The sequence below is a fragment of the Eucyclogobius newberryi genome, unplaced genomic scaffold, assembly GCF_026437365.1.
Source record: "Eucyclogobius newberryi isolate DKJ021-1_F unplaced genomic scaffold, fEucNew1.0.hap1 SCAF_4, whole genome shotgun sequence".
Taxonomy (NCBI): Eukaryota; Metazoa; Chordata; class Actinopteri; order Gobiiformes; family Gobiidae; genus Eucyclogobius; species Eucyclogobius newberryi.
The window spans coordinates 17318859-17329688 of record NW_027316056.1 but is presented as its reverse complement, the minus strand read 5'-3'; the positions used below and the strand labels follow the sequence as shown (position 1 = coordinate 17329688).

The window sequence follows — 10830 nt, the reverse complement described above, 5'->3', positions numbered from 1 at the left end:
TGTTGTGGCACCTTCGGGCTTAGTCATGCAGAGCTGTCTCCGTTCGTCAGACAGGACGGGCACTGCCAGTCTTAATGTGTCAGTAATAATATGGGAGAAGTAGTCGCGGTGCGTCACTCACCACCGACGCACCATCACTGACCTCCCACACCGTTTCACTGCACAATTGTTACATCTTTATGTTTCTGAAGTCTTCACTGAGAGCCTGTCAGTCCACGGACAAGGAGCGTAAAAGAGGGTGAAACGAGGGGAATGTGGGACGTGGGACGAAAGATGGAAATAATTAGTGGCTTCGTGTAGCAATTGTATACAGATGCATGTACAATAAATGTAAATATTATGGAATTTTAATGGTATTGCAAAGTATTTCAAAAACAATGGTAAAATGATTTATGAGAAAATAAAAAAACAAAGTTTTCATGAATTAAAATTAAATCCTATTTATTTTATCATTCTGATCAGTAGTTATAATAATTATTATAATAATAATCTGATAATTTTAGAAAAGTACGAAGAATGTATATGGTTTACAGCAGCTGCAAAGGGAATGTAGAACCTAGTGTTGGCAGTGTGTGGATTTGGGAAAGATTCTCAGTAACCTGTATTCTTATTATTCTTATGATTATTTTAGCACGATCTGAGCCTCACAGCTCGTTGTGCGGGAGTCCTTGCTGGGAGATTTTGTTGGTCAAGTCCTGCATGTGTTTCTTCATCTGAAACCAAAGACAGAATAATAATGGTAATCAAAAACACAAAAAAGAATATTCAGTGACCATTTACATTCAATTTGTCAGGTTTTACTAAGGTTTATGTTCAGTAATTTCCCATATGGATCGATGCTTGGATGAGTTCACACTTCTTCTTAATCTTCACAAACTCCACATTAAAATTAGGATTAAATACGGAGCTAAACATGGACTAAAAGAATGACATCCGAATCAAACGCACCACACGAAGCCTTAAGCAATTTACTTTGGTCCAATTTTTCCATTTCATTTTTAGTGTAAAGCTCATATTTCAGCACAGACTGGATTTAGAGACGCTAAACTTATGACATAATAACCCAATAAAACCACACACTCATTATGTCGAGCCTTGTACGTGGGCCGTGTTCACACTCACCTTGTAGCCAATTTCTCTGGTTTTCTCCGCGAGCGTGTTGTACTTGTCCTGGTTCCTCTTGATGTGCTCCTCGTCCCCTAAACCTTCCACGTGTCGCAGTTTCTGGTGGGACAACTCCAGCTGCTCCTGGTAATGGTTGTGCTTCTCCACCTTTGTCTCAAAATGCCGCAGTTCCTCCTTTTTCAGCCCCGAAAAAGAAAAAACGCATTACAAACGTGTGAAAAGATCTGAATTTCGTTAGGCTTCAATAACTGTCGTGCGTTTGGAGTAGTAACGAGTGGAGAGGTGTCACAATGAGTGGGACGGGATGTTTTCATGTAATACCTGATCCTATCTACTCGGAGCATGTCGCTGAGAAATTGAATTTTAAATGGAAGTGTTCAAGGCAATTCTCCACTGAAGAGACAAAGGGTGAAAGGGGCGCTGGAGAGAAGGGAATACTTTATAGGCAGCAATGCATAAATTAGAACTGGCGTCACAACTTACAAGGTGCAAAACAGCAAGTACTTTAAAAGAGATTGTGTAGGAATGTCTTTCAATATCAGTTTTAATGTTGAGAGTTAATCGTCTATTATTATAAGCGGTTTCATAGTGGAACCGTTTTAAATGAGACGAGACTGATCAACTTGTCCAGGCAGAGGGCATTTTTCTTTTATTTGGTTTATGTTTTTTGTGCATTGAAAAAAAACTGGTAAAAAAATAAGCGAGTAATAAATTAAAAAAATATTGAATGTTTAATTAAAAGATTCACAACTTATTCTTATGTAAATTAGGTCATTTTGTAGAACTACATAAAAAGCGTGCATGCCCTTAAACCAAATGTACTTAAGTAGTTTTAATTATGCACTATGATTAAAGCTCTGTTATGTTGTGTTGGGTATTCAGGTTCTTGCTAACGAACGGCCTCCGTTTGAATACATTATGTTTTTCATCTAATTTCACTTTGTGTTTGTAGTGAAGGTTACAATAATACTGACGTGGAAATGAGATAACTCCTCAATCTCTTATCACAAACGTGTTAGAGTGCAGTGTCTGAGGCAGAAGTGTTACCTTGAGAGAGTCCAGCTCGTCCTGGGTCAGGTTGGATCTCTTGGCAGCCTCCCACAGTTCAATCACACGTGGCTCTCGAAACTCTAAAACCATCAGGTCAAGAAGAGGAAACAGGTTTAGCATCAGATATGGACAAAACTAACACATAAATGCCTTTTACAGACTTGTTTATTTCCTCATGAATGATTTAAAACAACCACACATAAAAGCGTGTGATGATGTGGTGTCCTGCAGGCCTCACCGCTGTCCTCCGTGAAGCCCTCGTGGCTGATCTTCCGGAGTCTCTCGAAGCCTTGGTTCAGGTCCTTCATCTTCAGCTTCAGGTCTGTGTGTTTCTGGTGCAGAACGTGCTCTTTTGTGTCGCCCTCGAGTGGAGAGATCACATTTTTGTGGATTTCTGTGGAGACAAACGGGTTCATGTCAGGACAGCGAGGAGGCGCTGGAGCAAGTTAGAAGGATTGCATGAGATCAATGGGACTTGAGACAAGGCCAAACAGAAAGACAAGAGGGCATAATTCAACAGGAGAAAGAATAAAAGAGGCATCGAGCACAAAGCTTCATCTAATATTATTCTGATTAACCTTTCTCATTAATAAATGTATCACAAAGAAAAAGTAATGACCATGAAGCAATTGTTTTAGTTCATTTTTAGTATGTTTCCATATGATTTTTGTAACTATGCTTAGTGCTCTGGCAGTAGTTAAGATACTTCAGGCTGAAAAACAAGTTGTGGGTTCATCTTTGCGTGAGCTTTGGGTGCTCTGGCCTCGTCCCACAGATGTGTCACTGCTTGAAGCTGACACACTCGGCTGCAAATGATGTGCAGTTCAGTGCGTGTCCTGTCAAAGACCCTGTTATTGGGACACAGTTTTGCTTCCCAGATCTGACAGTAAATGCATATTATTCAGTAATTGTGCTACACTGTATGCATCTATGACAGAGGTTTTCTGATTTGTTGCTGCTCTTATTGCGCCCGACAGGACAATGACGTGACGGTGGCTTTACTTGGCTGCATGAGAGCGTTAGGAGTGAGCTGCGTGCGGCCAGATAAAAGCCAGTTGGACACAGCCACAGCGAATCAAACAACAGCTGACATTTGGATCAAAGACAAAGCGCCAAAAAGAAGAAATGGAGAAGATTGAGCGGTGCACAGACTCAGCCCCTCGAGGCGACATGAGACTGCCTTAAATTTTAAATCCATCCGACAGCCACAGAACTACCGCCCGCTTCTGAAGGCAAAAACATCACATGACAAAAAGGTCGGGGCATCAGAACCTCTGCCCGGCGTCTCCTCGTGTCAGTCAGTGTGATCACCGTCTCTCAGATGTGACAGGATCTGCCACTCTACGACATAAGGCAGGACAAGCCGGAGAGTTCTACCACCTTTGACACGCTCCAAAAACTCTACAACAAACTTCAGAGGGACGGGAAGGAGTGGAGACGACAGGAGGGGAAAACACTTTAAGTGATTTGCCAACATTGAGAAATACGACAGTTAAACAGCTACTGATGTGTGAGTGACAGCGCGAGAAGAGAAAAGGAAAGGAAAGTGATTAATGTTTCCATTAGGAGCGAAAATAGTCCGTGGTTGGTATCTGTCACAGCCGGAGCTATGAAAAAGCAGCCGCAGCAGCAGGAATAGGTCTGTGATGATGAAAAGCAGAGTTTTGACAGCGCGGAGCTCACCCTCGGTCCGGCTCACTGTGTCCATCAGGATGTTGTACTCCTGGATTTTGTCTTTGTGATGCTGGAACTCTCTCTTCAGACTCTGGAGTTCTTCACTGGAGAACTTCCCTGAGCTCTGGGCCTGGACCAAAGATTCAACGACTGGGTTAAATAAACAATACGTCAAGAAAATGAGCCATACGTTATTTATCGACGTGTAAGTTAAGAAAGTGATACATGGCATTTATCCAGAACAATAAATAAAAGTCATACTCATGTAAGTTTGTGTTTTAGGTGCAGTAGATTTAGGGAAGAGGTTTATTGTTTGATCCCTGCTTTTCTCTGTTCATTTTGACAATTTGTTTTTTGGCAGGAAATGTTAATGTTAATGCAGTTAATACAAATGTTTTTGTTTGTGGACTTTTTACCATTGAAATTATGCACTATTTTGCTAATAGTTAATAGTTAGAATGTTTTTATGACGCTTTTACTGAGGGAAATGCAGATTCTCTTTCAGCTTTTGACATTAAAGGTAACTTTTATGTCATCTACTAGTCTCTTTTGGCTTGCCTGGAATGTTCCACAGTATGGCATTAAACTTATCCATCTCCATTATTACCCATAAAACACTTGGCGAACCTTCCTCCAGAAAAGTTACACTGTAGCATAAAAATATGAACCAAGAGAGTAAAAAAGAGGAGAAAACACAAAATCCTTCCCCTTCATTTCCCCTCTGATGCAACGACACCTTATTCCAGAGTTTGTCGAGTCTCGGATCGTCGAACTGGTCGCCCTCTCTGATGTCGTGGTCCTTCAGCGAGTTGCTCTCCATCGTCCGGGCGTCGCGTTTCCCGTCCATGCCGTACTTGGCCAAAATCACTGTGCAAAATACACATCGCGAGCGCGTTAGGCACAGGAGCCGGCGCAGCCCTCATCACCGCCAAAGCCACCCACAGTCCCCCAACGGAACCAAAACAAGACACATTTAATGAGCTTCAGAACGGTTCACTACAGGAGCGTGGGAGGAAAGACTGATCAGAAAGTGTGAGCGACGCATACTTAAATGGCACCACTATTTAGAGGCATACAGTTCTTAACCTCCTGACTTTTTAAATGCATAACTAACTTTTCTTTATGGAGCTGATTCAGGGCCATTTAAATGTTAATACCTCCTCCGTGTCACTTATTAACCTTGGCTCGCTGACTCAAGGACTTTTTCCAAGTAATAGTGTTGTAACTTGACGCTTAAAGGCATTATTTATGTGTGTTTAAGACTTTGACCTTCTGCGCCATAATGCAGACGTTATTTTTGTATACGTTTCTGCACTTGATTACCCAAAACCTGATTTACCTCGTACATACAGCTCCATGGATTTGTCATGTAGGCAACGCGAGTAGAGACATCACAATTATAACGACGTGGAAATAGCATCCTTGGATTCGATTAGTGCAAAAACAAAGTACTCGCGCATCTTTTGTGTAACTGATATGCAAACTCGGCTCATGGGAATGCAAAGGTCAAACACAAGGACGATAAAAATACACATTTCTAAGAACTGCTTGGCACAAAGCCCAGGGAGATGCTCAATATCGTTTGCCAGACTGCACATCGTAGTATGGGCGTAATCGTTTTGTGGCATTTAAATTACTAATAGTAATTCTATTTTTCTTTACATTTCTGTCCGAGCCTGTCACATGAATCACTATATTGACCTGTTAAATAAATGTCATGTAAAGGCTTAAAATGTAGTGCACTGGTAGAGATTTGTTAAGTAAGTTTCCCAACCAGGGTTTAATTTCAGATTGTAAAAGAAGGTGAATTGAAGTATTCAATTCAATATTTTGTAGGATTATTTTGGACATCAATATTAGTAAAGAAAGAAAATGTAAGTCACAACTGAGTAAACACATTTATAACACTAAAGGGGTAAATGGAGTGTAAATGAATATCTAGATATTTTTAGCATTATCAGACAGTAGGTTTATAATTAATCCGAAGCGTGCTTAAAAATGAGCAGAAAGAAGATTACACATGACAGTTTAGTCTCTGTCTGAGGTAATTTTTATAACAAGTTAATTCTATTCTTAGTGATAATACTGCAGTTGTTGTTTTGGAGATATATTTTACAATACATCTCTCACCTCTATTAAATCCTTTTGACTAAAATACTTTTCATTCAGCTTCTTATTTACTGCAGAGGGATACGATATGTTGTCAAGGGTTACAGTATCGGCGGCATAAAGCGGTCTTCGATAATATCACGTTTATTTTAGTTTAAATTGTGCTTTCATGTCAGGCCCGGCGCTCGGACACTGAGGATTCGAGTACCGTTAAAGTTGCGCCGGAGCTGTGCCTCTTTCTCCCCGTTTTCGTCCAGTCCCTCCACTTTGAGCTTCTTCCACTGCAGCTCATCCTTCTCCTGGATCTTCAGGTCACTGTGGAGCTCGGCCTGGTGCCCCGGCGACAACTGCATCTGCAAAACAACATCCGCCCAATGCTGATTGTTGAATGCAAACTAAAACATAGTAACAGTCATACATTTTAGTTTCTGTTCGTGAACCAATTTCAACCAATTTACCATTTCACTACGCCTTCATTTTCACCTATGAACAAAACAACTGTAATAAGAAGCTAATATGACATATATACACACAGAAAGTCCTCTTGACAAAGGATTGACAGTGTTTACCATTATTAATAGGTTATGGTGGTACTTTTGGCCCCATTAAACAAGGTGGACACATGATACTGCATGACTGTGGCATTGTCATAAACATAGACAATCTGTAATCAGTGCCGAGGCAATAAGTGACATTTATACACTTCAATTATCAACCGACATCAGATATAAATGCTTCAAGGCTTTATTACAAAAGGCAGCAAGTTTGAATTTCCAGAGTAGAAATGTAGTTTCTGTTACAAAGGGGTGAAAACAACTACTATTTCCCAGCCTAAAAATTGTGTTTGAGCTTCACAAAAGTACATGATGTGGTAAAGTTTGTCATGTATCTGTAAATGAAATGACACTGTGTTCTTGTAACATAGGCAACAGTGTGCTGCTGCTTCATAACGACAGTGTCTACGTGTCAGCTTAGATGGCATTAGAGCTGTATTTAACTTGAGTCACGTTATATGAGTTTGTTAGCAGTTTGTTACGTACCCTCTGAGCCTTCTCCCACACCTGGTTGAGCTTTGCTATCCTGAATTCCACTGTTTTGCCATCACTGTTCCTCAGTTGGGGCTCGTTCATGTCGCGGGAGTATTTACCCGCCATCGCGCCAAATCCGAGGCAGAGAAGGGAAACTAAACTGCCCAGCTTCATCTTTAATACAACGCTCAACAGTCAAAGACGAACAAAAGACACACAAAAAAGAACAGAAAGGCGAGCAGCAGCAACACCGTTAGCTGTTAGCGGTAGTCACGTGATTACAGGGGCGGACCATGTCGCGCTTTGCATTCTGGGGGATGTAGTTTGAAGTCGGTGGGGTCAGTGCGCCTGACAAGCGGATTTCAATTTCTTAAAAACTACAAGTCCTAACATGCCTTTGTGTGCCGTTACCTGGCAACAGAGGTGGCAAAATCTCACGTGCGTGTACGTCAAATACTGGCTTTGTAGATTATATATATTTTAATTTCCATGAGTTATACCACCACAAACCATAGGTGTATTAACAGATCAACCCACAACAGTTTCAGACATTGTTTTTTATTAATTTTAGTGCCTTTCAGTAGGTCACGTGACATGACGTTTGTTTTGTTTTTTGTTGTAAACAATTAATTTACCTGTATGAAATCCAACACAATAAATACTGGACTTAAATCACCACCAAAAATAAAACCACACAAAGTAAATGTAACAGGTAGAAATACCAATCAAAAACTAATTAGAAAACACAAATCATACTGTGTATTAATATTTATTTTCAGTGCCAGCTCATTTTTTATAAAACGTGAACATTAGCAGGTGTTTGATGTGAAAACACGTGCATCTATTACATGCATATAGCTTTGAGTCAAGTCGGTCAGTTTAAAAACAGTTACCATTGAGAGACAAAGGGAGGGGTCAGCCCTATGCTCCCCCAGACCTGGGTTTGGGTTTGTGTTAGGGTTATATGCTGCTATATTTTATGCTGTAATACCATACATTTATGCACAATTATTGAGGCTGTGGAACCTGAACCAGTAGCCTATGCTAGTATTAGCATAGTTCCTCCGTCCATAGAAAAGGGGCAACATAGGTACCGGGGAACATAGATATGCACCCCAAAGTAAAAGGGACAGAGAAGTGAGGGAGAGTGGAGAGACAGAGCAAGAGGGGAGAGACAGAGGGAGAGGGACAGAGGAAAGACAGAGGGAGAGTGGAGAGACAGAGGGAGAGAGACAGAGGAGAGACAGAGGGACAGTGGAGAGACAGAGGGAGAGTGGAGAGACAGAGCAAGAGGGGAGAGACAGAGGGAGAGGGACAGAGGAAAGACAGAGGGAGAGTGGAGAGACAGAGGGAGAGAGACAGAGGAGAGACAGAGGGACAGTGGAGAGACAGAGGGAGAGTGGAGAGACAGAGCAAGAGGGGAGAGACAGAGGGAGAGGGACAGAGGAAAGACAGAGGGAGAGTGGAGAGACAGAGGGAGAGAGACAGAGGAGAGACAGAGGGACAGTGGAGAGACAGAGGGAGAGTGGAGAGACAGAGCAAGAGGGGAGAGACAGAGGGAAAGTGGAGAGACAGAGGGAGAGGGGAGAGACAGAGAGAGAGGGACAGAGGAGAGAAAGAGGGAGAGGGGAGAGACAGAGGGAGAGTGGAGAGACAGAGGGAGAGGGACAGAGGAGAGAAAGAGGGAGAGTGGAGAGACAGAGGGAAAGGGACAGAGGAGAGAAAGAGGGAGAGGGGAGAGACAGAGGGAGAGGGGAGAGACAGAGGGAGAGGGGAGAGACAGAGGGAGAGGGGAGAGACAGAGGGAGAGTGGAGAGACAGAGGGAGAGGGGAGAGACAGAGGGAGAGGGGAGAGACAGAGGGAGAGGGGAGAGACAGAGCAAGAGGGACAAAGGAGAGAAAGAGGGAGAGTGGAGAGACAGAGGAAGAGGGACAGAGGAGAGAAAGAGGGAGAGGGGAGAGACAGAGGAGAGACAGAGGGAGAGTGGAGAGACAGAGGGAAAGGGAGAGGGGAGAGACAGAGGGAGAGGGGAGAGACAGAGCAAGAGGGACAAAGGAGAGAAAGAGGGAGAGTGGAGAGACAGAGGAAGAGGGACAGAGGAGAGAAAGAGGGAGAGGGGAGAGACAGAGGAGAGACAGAGGGAGAGTGGAGAGACAGAGGGAGAGTGGAGAGACAGGGAGAGTGGAGAGACAGAGGGAAAGGGACAGAGGAGAGAAAGAGGGAGAGGGGAGAGACAGAGGGAGAGGGGAGAGACAGAGCAAGAGGGACAGAGGAGAGAAAGAGGGAGAGGGGAGAGACAGAGGGAGAGGGGAGAGACAGAGCAAGAGGGACAAAGGAGAGACAGAGGGAGAGTGGAGAGACAGAGGGAGAGGGACAGAAAAGAGACGAGAGGGAGAGAAACAGGAGAAGGACAGAGGAGGGGCAGAGGAGGAGAGATCTCAGAGAGACTCGTATATTTGCAGAGTAATGAGGCTCTGTTGTCAGTCCAAGGCTTCCTGCACAAACCATTCAGAGACTGTTAAACCGAATGACACTGACACTAATAATAAATTGGATTTATATTGAACTCTCATCACGGTCAATTTTGAAATTTTAGGTTAATACAAATTGAACATTGATTGTCTTATTTTTATTAGTTATATTACTGCATGGAATATTTTTTTCATCCCATAACTGTGCACACTAGAAAGGTTTTGGGAAGCCTTATATTATATTTAATGCATATACGTTTGTCATTTATTTACCCTCTTTGTGTTGGTTCTCTCTCAGGACCCTGTGGTCTCAGCTGGGTCTTGGTCTTGATGAGTGTGGTCTTGACTACTACACTAGAATAGTTTGTTGGCCGCTACTGTCATAAAAAGGTAAATCCTTATTGTGTCTTAATTTTATTGATTTTTCTGAACATTTTATGAAACAAGATAAATGAATAACCCATAAAAACCTTAACTGAAGCATACTTATATTGTTGATCTTGTTCAAAGTCTTCCACATTAAAAGTTTGCTGTGCTCAGTTTTGTACTTTAATTGTGGGAAACCGATATTGAGCCAACTTCCTATTTATTAAAACAAATCTAATCCAAAACAAATCAGGCAGGCCAATATCAGGACTTTTTATTACTGACCCTTCATTAAGACTGCCAAGGTGAATCTGTTTACACAACACTCATGCCACAAGACCAAAATGGACTCAAATTAATTGTTTTGTATCATATTAAAAAGAGAGAGAAATAAAAAGTGAGACAGACGGGAAGTAAACAGAAACATTAGGCTGCACTCCTGTCCCGTCCACTGACAATTTTACTTATAGACATTTCTCGATAAATGATATTAAGGGGAAATTGGGTTGAACCCGTTTAACAGTGGAAGGTCAGTGAAGGACCAGTCTGCACATTACCCTTTACTGCATAGTTATTATCAATGTAAATTTAATCAGAATCCATTTAAATAAAGGGAGGTTATTTCAGCAGAATCATAGTTTGGAATTACAGTGATTTATGTGATTATCCTTTGGCCAACCGCAAAATATATACGTTTTTAAGTGAGAAATTTCAAACATTTAATAATTACTTGAGCATTTGCAAACACTTTAGGTATGACAGCAATATTTCAGTGTATATATAACTATATATATATACTATATATAAATAATCTATTGTTATTCATTACATTAGAAAAAGCCAACAACCTCAAAATGGGCTGGAAAACGATGACTAAGACGATGTAAATGAAATAAGGTTTGTGCTGCAAGGCAATTTTAATGGCATCCATTTGATACCGATGACCAAGCATTACGCCTACGACGTTTTAATCAAATCACTTGTAACCAACGAAAACGTCTTTCAG

At 41.8% G+C, this 10830-nt stretch overlaps 1 protein-coding gene across 1 annotated transcript; it reads right to left on the bottom strand.

Moving 5' to 3' along the window:
• Positions 1 to 595: 595 nt before the first annotated feature.
• On the bottom strand, positions 596 to 7264 carry lrpap1 (low density lipoprotein receptor-related protein associated protein 1). Its single transcript, XM_072462398.1, has 8 exons — positions 6999 to 7264; positions 6167 to 6311; positions 4586 to 4716; positions 3859 to 3979; positions 2414 to 2569; positions 2173 to 2255; positions 1123 to 1299; positions 596 to 713 (listed from the first exon to the last, which is right to left on the bottom strand). The coding sequence occupies exons 1-8, from the start codon at positions 7158 to 7160 to the stop codon at positions 645 to 647; spliced, it is 1044 nt and encodes a 347-aa protein (XP_072318499.1). The 5' UTR covers positions 7161 to 7264; the 3' UTR covers positions 596 to 644.
• Positions 7265 to 10830: the final 3566 nt, after the last annotated feature.

Coding starts and splice junctions, on each gene's coding strand:
- lrpap1 (XM_072462398.1), bottom strand. CDS start 7,160: ATGAAGCTGGGCAGTTTAGTTTCCCTTCTCTGCCTCGGATTTGGCGCG. Junction 4,717..6,166: donor GCTCCGGCGCAACTTTAACG/GTACTCGAATCC, acceptor TATTTTGCACAG/TGATTTTGGCCAAGTACGGC. Junction 714..1,122: donor CCAGAGAAATTGGCTACAAG/GTGAGTGTGAAC, acceptor CTTTGGTTTCAG/ATGAAGAAACACATGCAGGA.